General features: G+C 45.8%; 1 protein-coding gene across 1 annotated transcript in view; it reads right to left on the bottom strand.

The window, feature by feature from the left end:
* LOC105513719 (microsomal glutathione S-transferase 2-like) overlaps positions 1-11,623 on the bottom strand; it is a 23,767-nt gene extending 12,144 nt beyond the window's left edge. Inside the window, exon 1 of the mRNA XM_011944664.1 lies at positions 11,313-11,623. Within this exon, the coding sequence (XP_011800054.1) occupies positions 11,313-11,370 (58 nt within the window). The 5' untranslated portion in view covers positions 11,371-11,623. The remainder of the gene's footprint in view (positions 1-11,312) is intronic.
* Positions 11,624-12,294: the final 671 nt, after the last annotated feature.

The following is a 12,294-nucleotide window of genomic DNA, read 5'->3' as shown; positions in this document are numbered from 1 at the left end:
GGTTGCAGTGAGCCGAGATCATGCCATTGCACTCTAGCCTGGGCAACAAGAGGGAAGCTCCATCTCAGAAAAAAAAAAAAAAAATGCAGATTCACTGAGCCAGACTAAATTGTGTATTCAGTGAAAGGCTTATCAAGGACTCAAAAGAATGCAACCTTTATCTCTTATCTATCTATGACCTGGAAGCCCCTGCTTTGAGTTTTCCTGCCATACCCGGACCAAACCAATGTACATGTTACACATATTGATTGATGTCTCATATCCCTCTGAAATGTATAAAAGCAAGCTGTACCCTGACCACCTTGGGCACATGTCATCAGGACCTCCTGAGGCTGTGTCACGGGCATGTCCTTCACCTTGACAAAATAAACTTTCTAAATTGGTTGAGACCTATCAGATATTTTGGGTTCACAGAAACAATGCAGGCTCAGAACATGGCCAAAAAAAACAGATTATGGTGGTAAGTCAGGTTTTAGTGGCAAGACAGGATATGGGAGGGGAAGAAGAGGAGGCTCAGCTAGCCAAGGGGGTCATGTTATGCAGATGAAATCTCACAGATGGCAGCCCCTCAGAGAAAATAGATGGTAAAGCGTTCCTTCCAGATCTTTACAGGTGTCAGACTCCATTAATCTCTCCCAGATCTGGACAAGGGAAGGCCTGGCTGCATTAATGGAGATTCTCCACAATGCAAAGTTCCCCTACAAAAAAACAGCTTTGCAGGGCCATTTCAAAATCTGTCAAAGAAATCTATCTTGGGTAAAATATTTTTATTTCCTTCAGTACAAAGAATTGTACACAAATATTCACAGCAGCTTTGTTTGTAACAGGAACAACTCTGTGATGGCTAATTTTATGCATCAACTTGGCTAGCATATGGTGCCTAGCTGTTTGGTCAAACACCAGCCTAAATGTTGCTGTGAAGGTATTTTTTTTAGATGTGATTAATATTGAAATCAATTGATTTAGAGTAAAGCAGATTACCCTCCTTAATGTGGGTGGGCCTCATCCAATCAGTTGAAGGCCCTAGGAGGTAAGACTGAGGTCCCCCAAAGAGAAAGGACTTCTGCCTCCAGACTCCCTTCAACACCAGATTGTAACATCAACTTTTGCCTACCAGCCTTTCCTGCAGATTTCAGACTTGCCAGCCCCCACAGTTGTGTGAGCCAATTCCTTAAAATAATTCTCCGTGTGTGTGTGTCTATATGTGAATGTATGTATTGATTCTGTTTCTCTGGAGAACCCTGACTCATATGAGTGTCCATCAACAAGTGAGTAGATAAATAAATCATGATAGAGCCATACAATGGGATACTACTTAACAATAAGAAAAAGGAATAAACTATTAATAACCCCCAAAATGAGTGAATCTCAAAATAATTATGCTGAATGAAAGCAAGGATTTTTAAAAAAGAGTGCTACCATATAATTTCATTTATATAAAATTCTCAAAATGCAAATGAATCTATAGTGACATAAAGATTGCCTGGAGATGAGGAGGCCAGGAGGGAGGGGCCACTAAAGAGAGCAAAGACCACCTGGTGCCCATGAAGCAGACCATCCAGAGGCAGAACTCCTCATCTGAGGAGTTTAGAAGTAATTGATCTTCCCTATATCTAAAGCCGGTTTCAGGCTTCTTTCCCCAAAATTTATACGTAACTAGACTTTCTCTACCTCTATACGTCTCTGGAACGCATGCATGACGAAACTCATTGTGCAACCCTTGCTGACATTATGACACCAAAATGTCTACAAATGTAATTATTCATCATGACATTCATGGCTAATATGGACCAAATTACCCCTAAGCTCTTGCTTTAAGGTCCATAAATACCCCTAAGGAAAATCCGCCCCCCCACCCCCCGGCATGCTCAGTCCTCTCGCTGAGGCAGCCCGTTGCATTCTTCTGCAGCTTTCTCTCAATCTAATAAAACTTTCCTATTCAAACCTATACTGTTGTCGGTAAACTCTTACTCCCTGTGGGCCAATCACTTTCCATTGCCAGGGCTCTGACACCCTGTACAAGGTAACTTTGGGGATGATGGCTCCCTGCCTGCCAAAGTTTCCCTGTTATAAAACAGTATGACTTTCTTCTCCTTCATTTCATTAGATAATCAACTCGGATGCCTGGGTCCACCTTCATCTTGTGATGAGTTCTGTGGACTTCTTTCACTTCCGCATCCACACTTCCTCCTCTGTCAGTTTTTGAGCCCTCAATAGGTCTTGCCTCCTGTCCTTCACTTCCTCTTTTTACCCCATAATAAACTTCTGGCATTGAGACAGGGCAAGGAACGCTCTTAGGGACCTGCCAGCCACCTCAAGCATGGAAATAAAGAAAAACTCTTGAGTTCCTTCAAGGGAAGTTCCAAGCACCTTGCTAGTCTTCAGACCTGCTAAGGGGGAAGGTAATAATAGTTTAAATAATAGTCACCCAAATAAGATAGAGTTACAAGATGTTCAGTTCCCTATAGAAACTAAAGGCAACATCTTAACATAGGTTCTTGAGTTGTTTCTCAGAAACCAGGACCCCTACCAGATGGAAAATGCTGACCACTGTCACACAGACCTCAGCTAAGCGGGAACTGAGGACTGAATTCTGACCACCATTCCCTGTTCTAAATCTCCTCCTGAGGGCCCTGCAGAGAATCACACACACAGGTTAAACCTTGTGAAAAGAAAATAAATCTCGGGACCCCCAAATCACTAAGCCAAGGGAAAAGTCAAGCTGGGAGCTGCATTGAACAAACCTGCCTCCCATTCTATTCCTAAATAAGATAGTCTCATTCTGTCACCGTGCTGGAGTACAGTGGCGTGATCTCAGCTCACTGCAACCTCCACCTCACAGGTTTAAGCAATTATCCTGCCTCAGCCTCCCGAGTAGCTGGAATTACAGGTATGTGCCACCACGCCCAGCTAGTTTTTTGTATATTTAGTAGAGATGGGGTTTCACGATGTTGGCCAGGCTGGTCTTGAACTCCTGACCTCAAGGGATCCACCCACCTTAAATACATATTTGATTGCTTCCTTTGATTCAGTAAAAGGCTAATCAGAAACTCAAAAGAATGTCTCCTATCTACCTATGACCTGGATACACACTTTGTATTGTGTCGTCTCGCCTTTCCAGATTGAACCAACGTACATCTGACATAGATGAATTGATGTCTCATGTCTCCCTAAAATGTATAAAACCAGGCTGTGCCTGGGCACATGTTTTCAGGACCCCCTGAGGCTGTGTCACAGGCACATCCTTAACCCTGGCAAAATAAATTTTCTAAATTGATTGAGACTTGTCTCAGATACTTTTTACTTTAGAACCTTAACATTTCTTTCTGCTGACCTCAAGTTTTTAGACAAAGTCTTGCTCCCTTAACCAACTGCAAACTAAAGAATCTCTGAACCCACCTGCAGCCTGTAAGCCCCTGTGTCAAGATATCCTGCCTTTTGGGGCCAAACCAAGGTATAACCTCCAAGTATTGATTTATTATTTTTCCATTACCTTCTGCTTTCCTGAAATGTACCCCTGCCTGTAAAAACCCTTGCTTGGGCCAAATCTGGTGGCTTACTCCTGTAATCCAGAATGTTAGGAGGCCGAGGTAGGAGGATCCCTTGAGACTAGGAGTTCAAGACCAACCTGGGCAACATAGTGTGACCCTATCTCTATAAAACAAATTTTAAAAACCCATTTAGGTGTGGTGGCTCACACCTGTAATCCTTCTGGGACACCTGAGGCAGGAGGACTGCTTGAGCCCAGGAGTTTGAGACCAGCCTGGATAACATAGTGAGACCCCATGTCTATAAAATAAAAATACAAAAATACAGGTGTGGTGATGGTGCACGCCTGTAGTCCCAGCTACTTAGGAGGCTGAGTAGGACAAGCTTGAGCCTGGGAGGACAAGGCTGCAGTGAGCCAGGATCACTGTACTCCAGCCTGGGTGGCAGAGTAAGACCCTGTTTCAAATAATAATAAAATAAATAAAATTGTAAAACCCTTGCCGGGAAGCCATTGGGGAGTTAGGGTGTTAAGCGTTAGCTGCCCAGTTCTCCTCGCTTGGCACCCTGCAATCAGTGCCTCCCTTTCTGTCACTGCAAATCCTGGTGCTTGTGTTTGTTTCTGTGTGCTGGGTGAATGGGCCCACGTTCAGTCGGGTTACAGCACTTATTACTTCCCTTCGCATTATTTCTTTCAGTTTTAGTTCCTTACCAGTTGTCTCCCCCAATATCCCCTTCTCTGACTTGTTTTAGTACCTCAATATCTGTTTCCTATGTGCTAATGTTTTAAAAATGGCTTCCTTTTAAAATTCCACACCAAGTGTGTAGTTTGGGTCTCTCCCTGTGTTAGAGTATTAGAAGCAATGTGTTTCCTATATGACCTCCCCTCTCATAAGAAGTCAATATTGATCCTGGTGTAGAAACGGCTCTCAAAGCAGGCTCTTCCCTTCCACTAATCCCCTTTTGCTACAAAAAGCTGTTGTTTAGGATTTAAACATTGTCACTGAATATCTAAAGTGTGTAAATGCTGGCCGGCCCAGTAGCTCACACCTGTAATCCCAACACTTTGGGAGGCTGAGGCGAGCGGATCACTTAGGGTCAGGAGTTTGAGACAAGCCCGGCCAACATGGTGAAACACCATCTCTATTAAAAATACAAAAATTAGCCGGGTTTGGTGGTGCACACCTGCAGTCCCAGCTACTCAGGAGGCTGAAGCAGGAGATTTGCTGAAACCCAGGAGGCGGAGGTTGAAGTGAGCTGAGATCGCACCGCTGCACTCCGAGTCAAAAAAAAAAAAAAAAAGTGTGTAAATGCTTGGGATTGGAGTTTTTCTCATTCACACCGCAGCCTGAGAGAGCAGAGTGAGGAGAAGGAATGTACAGATGGGCCCTGACTGTCTCCAACCCTGGGCTCCATCCCTCCAGGGCAGCATCAGTCTGGAAAGGCCAATGACTCATGGGCTCAGCTAAAGGGATTTGTTCTTTGAGGGGGAAATGAGGACTTGGCCACTCTGCACTTGCTATTACCATTGCTTCTAACATGCTTCACAGTCTTGCAGAAAATACTTGGCACGTCTTCTTGTTTCCACCTATAAAATGGAAATAATGAAAGATACGTGCTCCTAGACTTATGAATTAGTAATGCACAAGAGACTAGAGCTTCAAAATGAGGCTGGTAGTAAGCAAGCTTTAAAAATGCTATATTTTCCTATGCTGATTGCACCCAGTGGGCATCTGTTTGTGACACTAGCAAGTGTGAGGAATGAGCTTCAGTAAATGGAAGAGGTACTGAGATATCCCACCTACTCCCAGCCCAGCCCCAAGAAAGAGGATTCAGCTGGGCTCACCTCCAGCCCAAAGAGAGAGAAGCCCTTCTGTTCTCTCAGGTCAGGGGCCTCAGAGAGACCATGGCTATTTTTGGAATAATATGATGACAGTGGGGCCGGGTGCGGTAGTTCGTGCCTGTAATCCCAGCACTTTGGGAGGCTGAAGTGGGTGGATCACTTTAGGTCAGGCGATCGAGACCACCCTGGCCAACATGGTGAAACTCCGTCTCCACTAAAAATACAAAAATTAGCCAGGTGCAGTGGTGTGTGCCTGTAGTCCCAGCTACTCAGGAGGCTGAGCTGGAAGAATCACTTGAACCCGGAAGGCAGAGGTTGCAGTGAGCCGAGATTGCACCACTACACTCCAGTCTGGGCCACAGAGTGGGACTCCATCTCAAAAAAACAAACAAAACAAAAACAAAAACAAAAATTAGCCAGGCGTGGTGGCATGCCTGTAGTCCCAGCTACTCGGGAGGCTGAGGCAGGAGAATTGCTTGACCTTGGGAGGCTGAGGCAGGAGAATTGCTTGACCTTGGGAGGCGGAGGCTGCAGTGAGCCGAGATCACACCACTGCACTCCAGCCTGGGCGACAGAGCAAGACTCTGTCTTAAAAAAATATATACATGTATATGATGACTATATGATGAGAGTGGGGTGCTATTTCACCTTCTTTTCTGTAGTTTCAACTTTATTTCCCTTCTTATGAGTTCATTAAAACCTCTTGAGAATAATCTTCTTTTGCTTTGCCTGTCTTTGCCTCTTTCCCTAGCTTTCTCCAGAGATACACATGTGCTGGGGAGAAACCAAAAATAAAATCCTGAGCCCCCAAACAACTGAACAGACTCCCTCTTGGCCAAGGGAACCCCAGAGAGACCTGAAAAACTGAATTCCGTGAGGGGAAGGGAGGTAGGACACACCTGGCTGTGCCCCCGCCCTTTTGGAGTTTAGGCACAACTGCCCAGGATTGAGGTTAAAATGGAGATCATAAGACTAACAAAGCCAGCTGCAGTAAGAAGACACAAAACTGTAGACAAGACCTAAGGCCTTGCAAGGCAATGGTTAAGTCACACCCTACAAGCCATCAAATCTCATTAGGCCAGTTCTTTTAAATTAACCCAGTGTGTGGCTGACTTTTCAACTGACTCTGGCATAGCATCACATGACAGATCTCTTTATTTTATTTTATTTTTTTTTTTTTGAGATAAGGTCTCACTGTCATGCAGTCTGGAGTGCAGTGGCACGATCTCAGCTCACTGCAACCCATGGGTTAGAGCAATTCTCACACCTCAGCCTCCCAAGTGGCTGGGATTACAGGTGAGCGCTACCACACTCGGCTAATTTTTTGTATTTTTCATAGAGACAGCATTTCATCATGTTGCCCAGGCTGGTCTTGAACTCCTGGGCTCAATCTGCCCACGCTGGTCACCCAAAGTGCTTGATTAAGGCATGAACCACCATACCAGCCACCACCTTAATGTAAGCATTTCTTTGTGCTGAATTCAAGTCTTTAAACAAAGCTTTACTCCTTTAACCAATTGCAAATTCGAGAATCTGAGTCCACTTACAACCTGTAAGCCCCCCGCTTTAAGATATCCCACCCTTTGGGGCTGAACCAGTAGATGCTTTCCATGTATCGATTTATGTCTTTGCCTATAATTCCTGCCTCCTCAAAATGTATAAAACCAAACTGTAACCCAATTGCCTTGGGACCACCCACTGAAGGTTTCTTGGGTTTGTGTTTTCTCCGAGCCATGGTCACTCATATTGGCTCAGAATAAACCTCTTTAAAAGATTTCACAGAGTTTGGTATTTCTGTTAACACCCCCGAAGGAAATCAGAATATTGCACCTCAAAATATGACTGAACTAAAGAAGCGGCCCCAAGGTCTTTGTGACCTCTCCACTGCTTCCTGTCTCAACCCGTGGTCTCTACCAAGGCACAGGATAAGGCTGGGCAGTCCTCTGAAGCTCGTTATCTACCTAGAAACCAGACCCCCTAAGACAAACACAACTGCCTGCCCTCTCCTCCCTCAGACCTCATTATCTCATGTGGAAAAGAAGACCAAGGAATGCACACACCTGGACGAACTTTCCCACCAGATTAAGCCTGCCCCTCTGGCCCATCAAATTCCAAAGAGAATCATTGGCAAGTTACTTTGTCTCCCAGTCCATTCATTCTCCCTAATAATCGTTTACTACCACTCAAAAGAATTGTCTGCATTCCCCATTTCCTCCCTCCCCTGTGAAGAACAGTATATTAGCTGCTGTACCCCTTTGGATTATTGGACAATCATTCTCTCATGCTGTGCATATTTAAATAAATTGCCATACCCTTTCTCCTATTAATCTGCCTTTTGTCAGTTGATTTTCAGTGAACCTTCTGAGGGTGAAGGGGAAACTTTCTCTCTGCCCCTTACCCCCTGTGATGCCCACCCAGCCACAGCTGAGTTCCTTCACCCTGTCGCTACCTCTCCATGCAGCAGAAACTTCTCTCTTCAAAGAAGGAACTTAGGATGGGAACTGCCAGTGCTAAGCGCCTACATGGGGCCAGGCACTGTGGTGGGATTTCCTCCCCAGGGTTCGATTAAACCCTCTTTGATGGTGACATTGAAGGGCAGTGTATCCTGAACAGGGACACCCAGCTGGGAAGTGGCTAGACTAACAGATATAGCTCTGTTTGTCTGCAAAACCTAAGCTGCTTCAACCATGGCACATGGTGTCCCAACTCCATGAACACCAGATTTGCAAGAGGAGCAAATTCTAGTTCCTGGTGCCAGCTAAATGGTTGTGTCTTCCTCTCTCTGTCTCCCTCTTACACTGTCTCTGTCTCCTTTGTAAACCAAAACTAAAATTCTAAGCCACCCAACCATCTAAATGGAGTCCTCCTCTCAGCCAAGGGCATTCCAAAGTTAACCTAAAAAACGAGTTCAGGTCATGATGAGAAAAAGGTGTCAGTCGTGCCTCATATCCTCCTCCCATTGGAATTCAGGCACAACTGACCAGCATTAACATTAAAACAGACCTTAATGTTAGTCCAAACTACGGCATTTTGTAAGCCCCCTGCCATTTCACAGACCTTAGTCAAAGTGAAGCATGCCATGAGGGTTCAGGCCCTGAGAAACATCCTGCCTAGCCACCTGACCACAAGACACAGGAACATCCTTATCACACCCTGCCAAGCAAAGTCCCAACTGAAGAAATATCCCTATCAAATCCTGCTGGACAAAGAGCCCAGGGAACATCCCTGGCCAAACCATCTGACCATAGGAACATCTTATCAATATCCTCCAGGGCAGCAAACCATACTGCCGAAACCCCTCCCGCCCATACCTATACGTACCCCACCTGTAAGCAATGGTGGGCTCTGGCATTAAACTGGTGCCCAACCTCCACAGGTTTCTGCAATATACCTGTGCTGTTGTAAAGCCTCTGTGTGTGTGTGTGTGTGTGTGTGTGTGTGTGTGTTTCTTTAACCCTAACCTTGCCTTTAAAAAACTAACACTTAAGACTTTTTATAACAATAAGACACCAAATTCCAGTCTGACTCTAGTATAGTATCACATGACAGATAGCAGGCCTTGAAAGAAATTGAAGAATTTTACCCTAAAATATATTTTTGTCCTGACCTGAAATGGTCCTGCAAAGTTGTCTCTTGTGGGAAAAGTCTACATTCTGTAGAAAATCCCTTTCCCTTTCCAGGTCTTTTCTCTGATCCAGGAGAGAATTAACAGAGTCTGGCACCTTTTTAAGTCTCATAAGAAACATTTACAATCTATTCTCTCCAAAGGCTGCTACCTGGAAGCTACATCTGCATAGTAAGAACCTTGGCCTCCACAACCCCTTATCTTAACGCAGGCACTCCCTTCTATGGATTTGAAGTCTGTAGATAAACTCTTTTAATCAGTTGCCAGTCAGAAAATCTTGAAATCCACCTATGACCTGGAAGCCCATGCCCCACTTCCAGTTGTCCCGCCTTTTGGGACCAAACTAATGTACATCTTACATGAACTGATGTCTTATGTCTTCCTAAAATGTATAAAACCAATCTGTAGCCAGACCCCTTTGGGCAGATGTTCTTATAATCTCGTGGGGCTGTGCCACCAGCCACTGATCCCTCATGTTTGGCTCAGAATACATCTTTTCAAATATTTTACAGAGTTCAACTCTTTATCAACATCTTTTTTTTCTTTGAGATGGAGTCTCGCTCTGTCGCCAGGCTGGACTACAGTAGCGTGATCTCAGCCCACTGCAACCTCCTCCTCCCAGGTTCAAACAGTTCTCCTGCCTCAGCCTCCCTAGTAGCTGGGAGTGTAGGAGCGTGCCACCACACCCAGCTAATTTTTGTATTTTCAGTAGAGATGGGGTTTCACCATGTTGACCAAGATGGTCTCGATCTCTTGACCTCGTGATCCACCTGCCTTGGCCTCCCAAAGTACTGGGATTACAGGCATGAGCCACCATGTCCAGCCCTAACGCCTTATTAAACATTCCCTGTCTACCATTAATCATCATTCACCTAGTCTCCTCTCCTCTCTCCCCACCCCTACCCCCCTCCCTGCTCCATCCAGCCCCCTGACATTCTGGCCCCAGTTCACACAGCCTCCTGCACAAGCAGCAAACAGGGAGGATGAGCACCTCTGTCAGACTTGGGACATCTGTGGACCTGCTCCTGCGCCCTCTGCAGGCCTAGGATAAAGGCTCATGCAGGTTTGGGAGCACCTGTGAGTCAGGATGGGTCGCCTTACACCTGTTAAATTAGGTTTAGCCTAAAGTTGCCTTCTGACATATTTTAAGTTCAGCCTAAAGGTTCCTCCATACATCGTGAACTGTACGCTTCCATTTTCTGGGAGTCACTTTCCTTTTTCTGTCCATAAATCTTCTTCTACCACGTGGCAGCCCCAGAGTCTCTCTGAACCTATTCCGGTTCCCCATGCCCAGTTGTGACTCGTTTTTTGCTCAATTAAACTCAGTTAAATGTAATTTGCCTAGGATTTTTCCTTTTAACAGATCTAAGTGTTTCTTTAATTAGAAACAAATATCCTGCTCTTCTCCACGACAGATTGTGTGAATCAAACCACAAAACGTGAGTCTGAAGGTTCAAGATCTTCATACAATCTCAAAACAGACTGGCTAGGCAAGACATTAAGCGTGCATGGAGGCCTGGACTGGATCCTCAGCTGTGAGGCCTTCCTGCTTCTGGCTGTTTGTGTAACCTGAGCAGTCTACAGCTTGGCCCTATTTCCAGGTACAGGCACACTTGGAAATACAAAGAAATATGCATGCTTGGTAAGAAGTCTTGCACTCTTGCACTGGGACCCCTTTCCCCAGCTGACACTGTAGGTAAGATAATATGAATTGAGCAAATGTGACTCCCATGGAGTAAAAGCCCTCTATTTAACCAGGCAGTCAGGATATTGAATAATCCTAGTGGGAAGCTGTTTTAAAATTTAGAGCTAATTACTTAATCTCAAGCTCATATTTCTGAAGGAAGTTTTTTTCAGCCTGATAATCATACCACCATAGGCAGTTTATTTAAGAAAACGCATTAATTAAAACAACGTTCAAGAAATCACAACCAGGTTTAGAAGCAGGCACGTTTCCTTTGGAACACTTGTAATTAATATTCACACCACTTCCTGCAGGTTAGCAGGCTACTAATGCTCGTTTGAACGGACTGCGGGTCGTAACCACAGATGATGCGGAATCGCTGAGCTGAGGCCCCACAGCGTTCCAGTTGGGAGAACTAATCTCTGGAATGTTCTCAGTCTCTGCTTGCCCCTGGGAAGGAGGGGAGCAGGCAGCATGGGTGACCCTGAGGAGACTGTGCTCTGAGGACCCAGAGCCACCTGCAAGGGCAAGTAGGAAACAAAACACCGGACCCATCTCCCTCCCTCCCTCTCTCTCTCTCCTGCAAGCCCTGTCTCTCACACAGGCGCGCGCGCACACACACACACACACACACACACACACACACACACACACGAACTTCCCATGCCTCTTACTTTGCTGACAGGCCGAGAGAATAGAGACAGCAGCCAGCAGGATCGAGTTCCCGGCCATCTTTCTCACGGAACTATTTGTAGAACGCAGGGGAAGATAGCTTCTTGACTTTGAATGCTGACCTTCCTTATCGGGTAAACAAAGTTGGGGAAGGGGGGGAAAAAGGCTGAGTCAAGCGGCTAAATGACCTTTGCCCTGGAACAGAAGTCAGGAAGGCAGGCAGGTCTGGCGCTGCCGATCACAGAGCTTTATGGGGCTGGGAGTTGCTTCCGGCGTTTGTTTTAAGCCTCTCCCATGGCCAGCGGGCAGGGCTACAGCTCACTGTGGGACCAGCCCTCCAGCCGCAGCGCCACAGTTACACTATCTTCTCTGCCGGTGCACAGACTCTCTGGATCCCTTTCATCCCCACGCCCTTCCCTCCCCTGGCCTTGCTGAGACCTTTCTCACCTCCTGTGGAAAGAGTGAGAAGGAAGTACTTACTTAATCCTGATGAAATTTTAAATGCTAATTTAAGCCAGTTCTAATTTATTCACGCTGTAAATGGCCGATTTAGGATTTGAACCCAGTCTAGCAGATTCCAATTGTGCCCTATCCCCTGCACCAGGCTGCCTCTCACTGTCACCTTGAGACTCTGATAATAATCTTACTCTATTTTTTTTTAGACAGGGTCTTGATCTGTCACCCAGGCTGAAGTGTAGTGGCACGATCATAGCTCACTGCAGCCTCCAACTTTTGGGCTCAAGTGATCCTCCTGCCTCAGCCTCCCAAGTAGCTAAGACTCCAGCCACAAGTCACTGTGCCCAGCCATTTTTTAAAAATAAACCGGCCGGCTGCGGTGGCTCATGCCTGTAATCTCAGCACTTTGGGAGGCCAAGGAGGGCGAATCATGAGGTCAGGAGATCAAGACTGTCCTGGCTAACACAGTAAAACCCCTTCTCTACTAAAAATACAAAAAATCAGCCGGGCATTGTGGCACGCACCTGT

This window comes from Colobus angolensis, unplaced genomic scaffold, assembly GCF_000951035.1.
Source record: "Colobus angolensis palliatus isolate OR3802 unplaced genomic scaffold, Cang.pa_1.0 Scaffold235, whole genome shotgun sequence".
Classification (NCBI taxonomy): Eukaryota; Metazoa; Chordata; class Mammalia; order Primates; family Cercopithecidae; genus Colobus; species Colobus angolensis.
The sequence above is the reverse complement of the archived record's forward strand: the minus strand, read 5'-3'. Positions and strand labels throughout refer to the sequence as shown.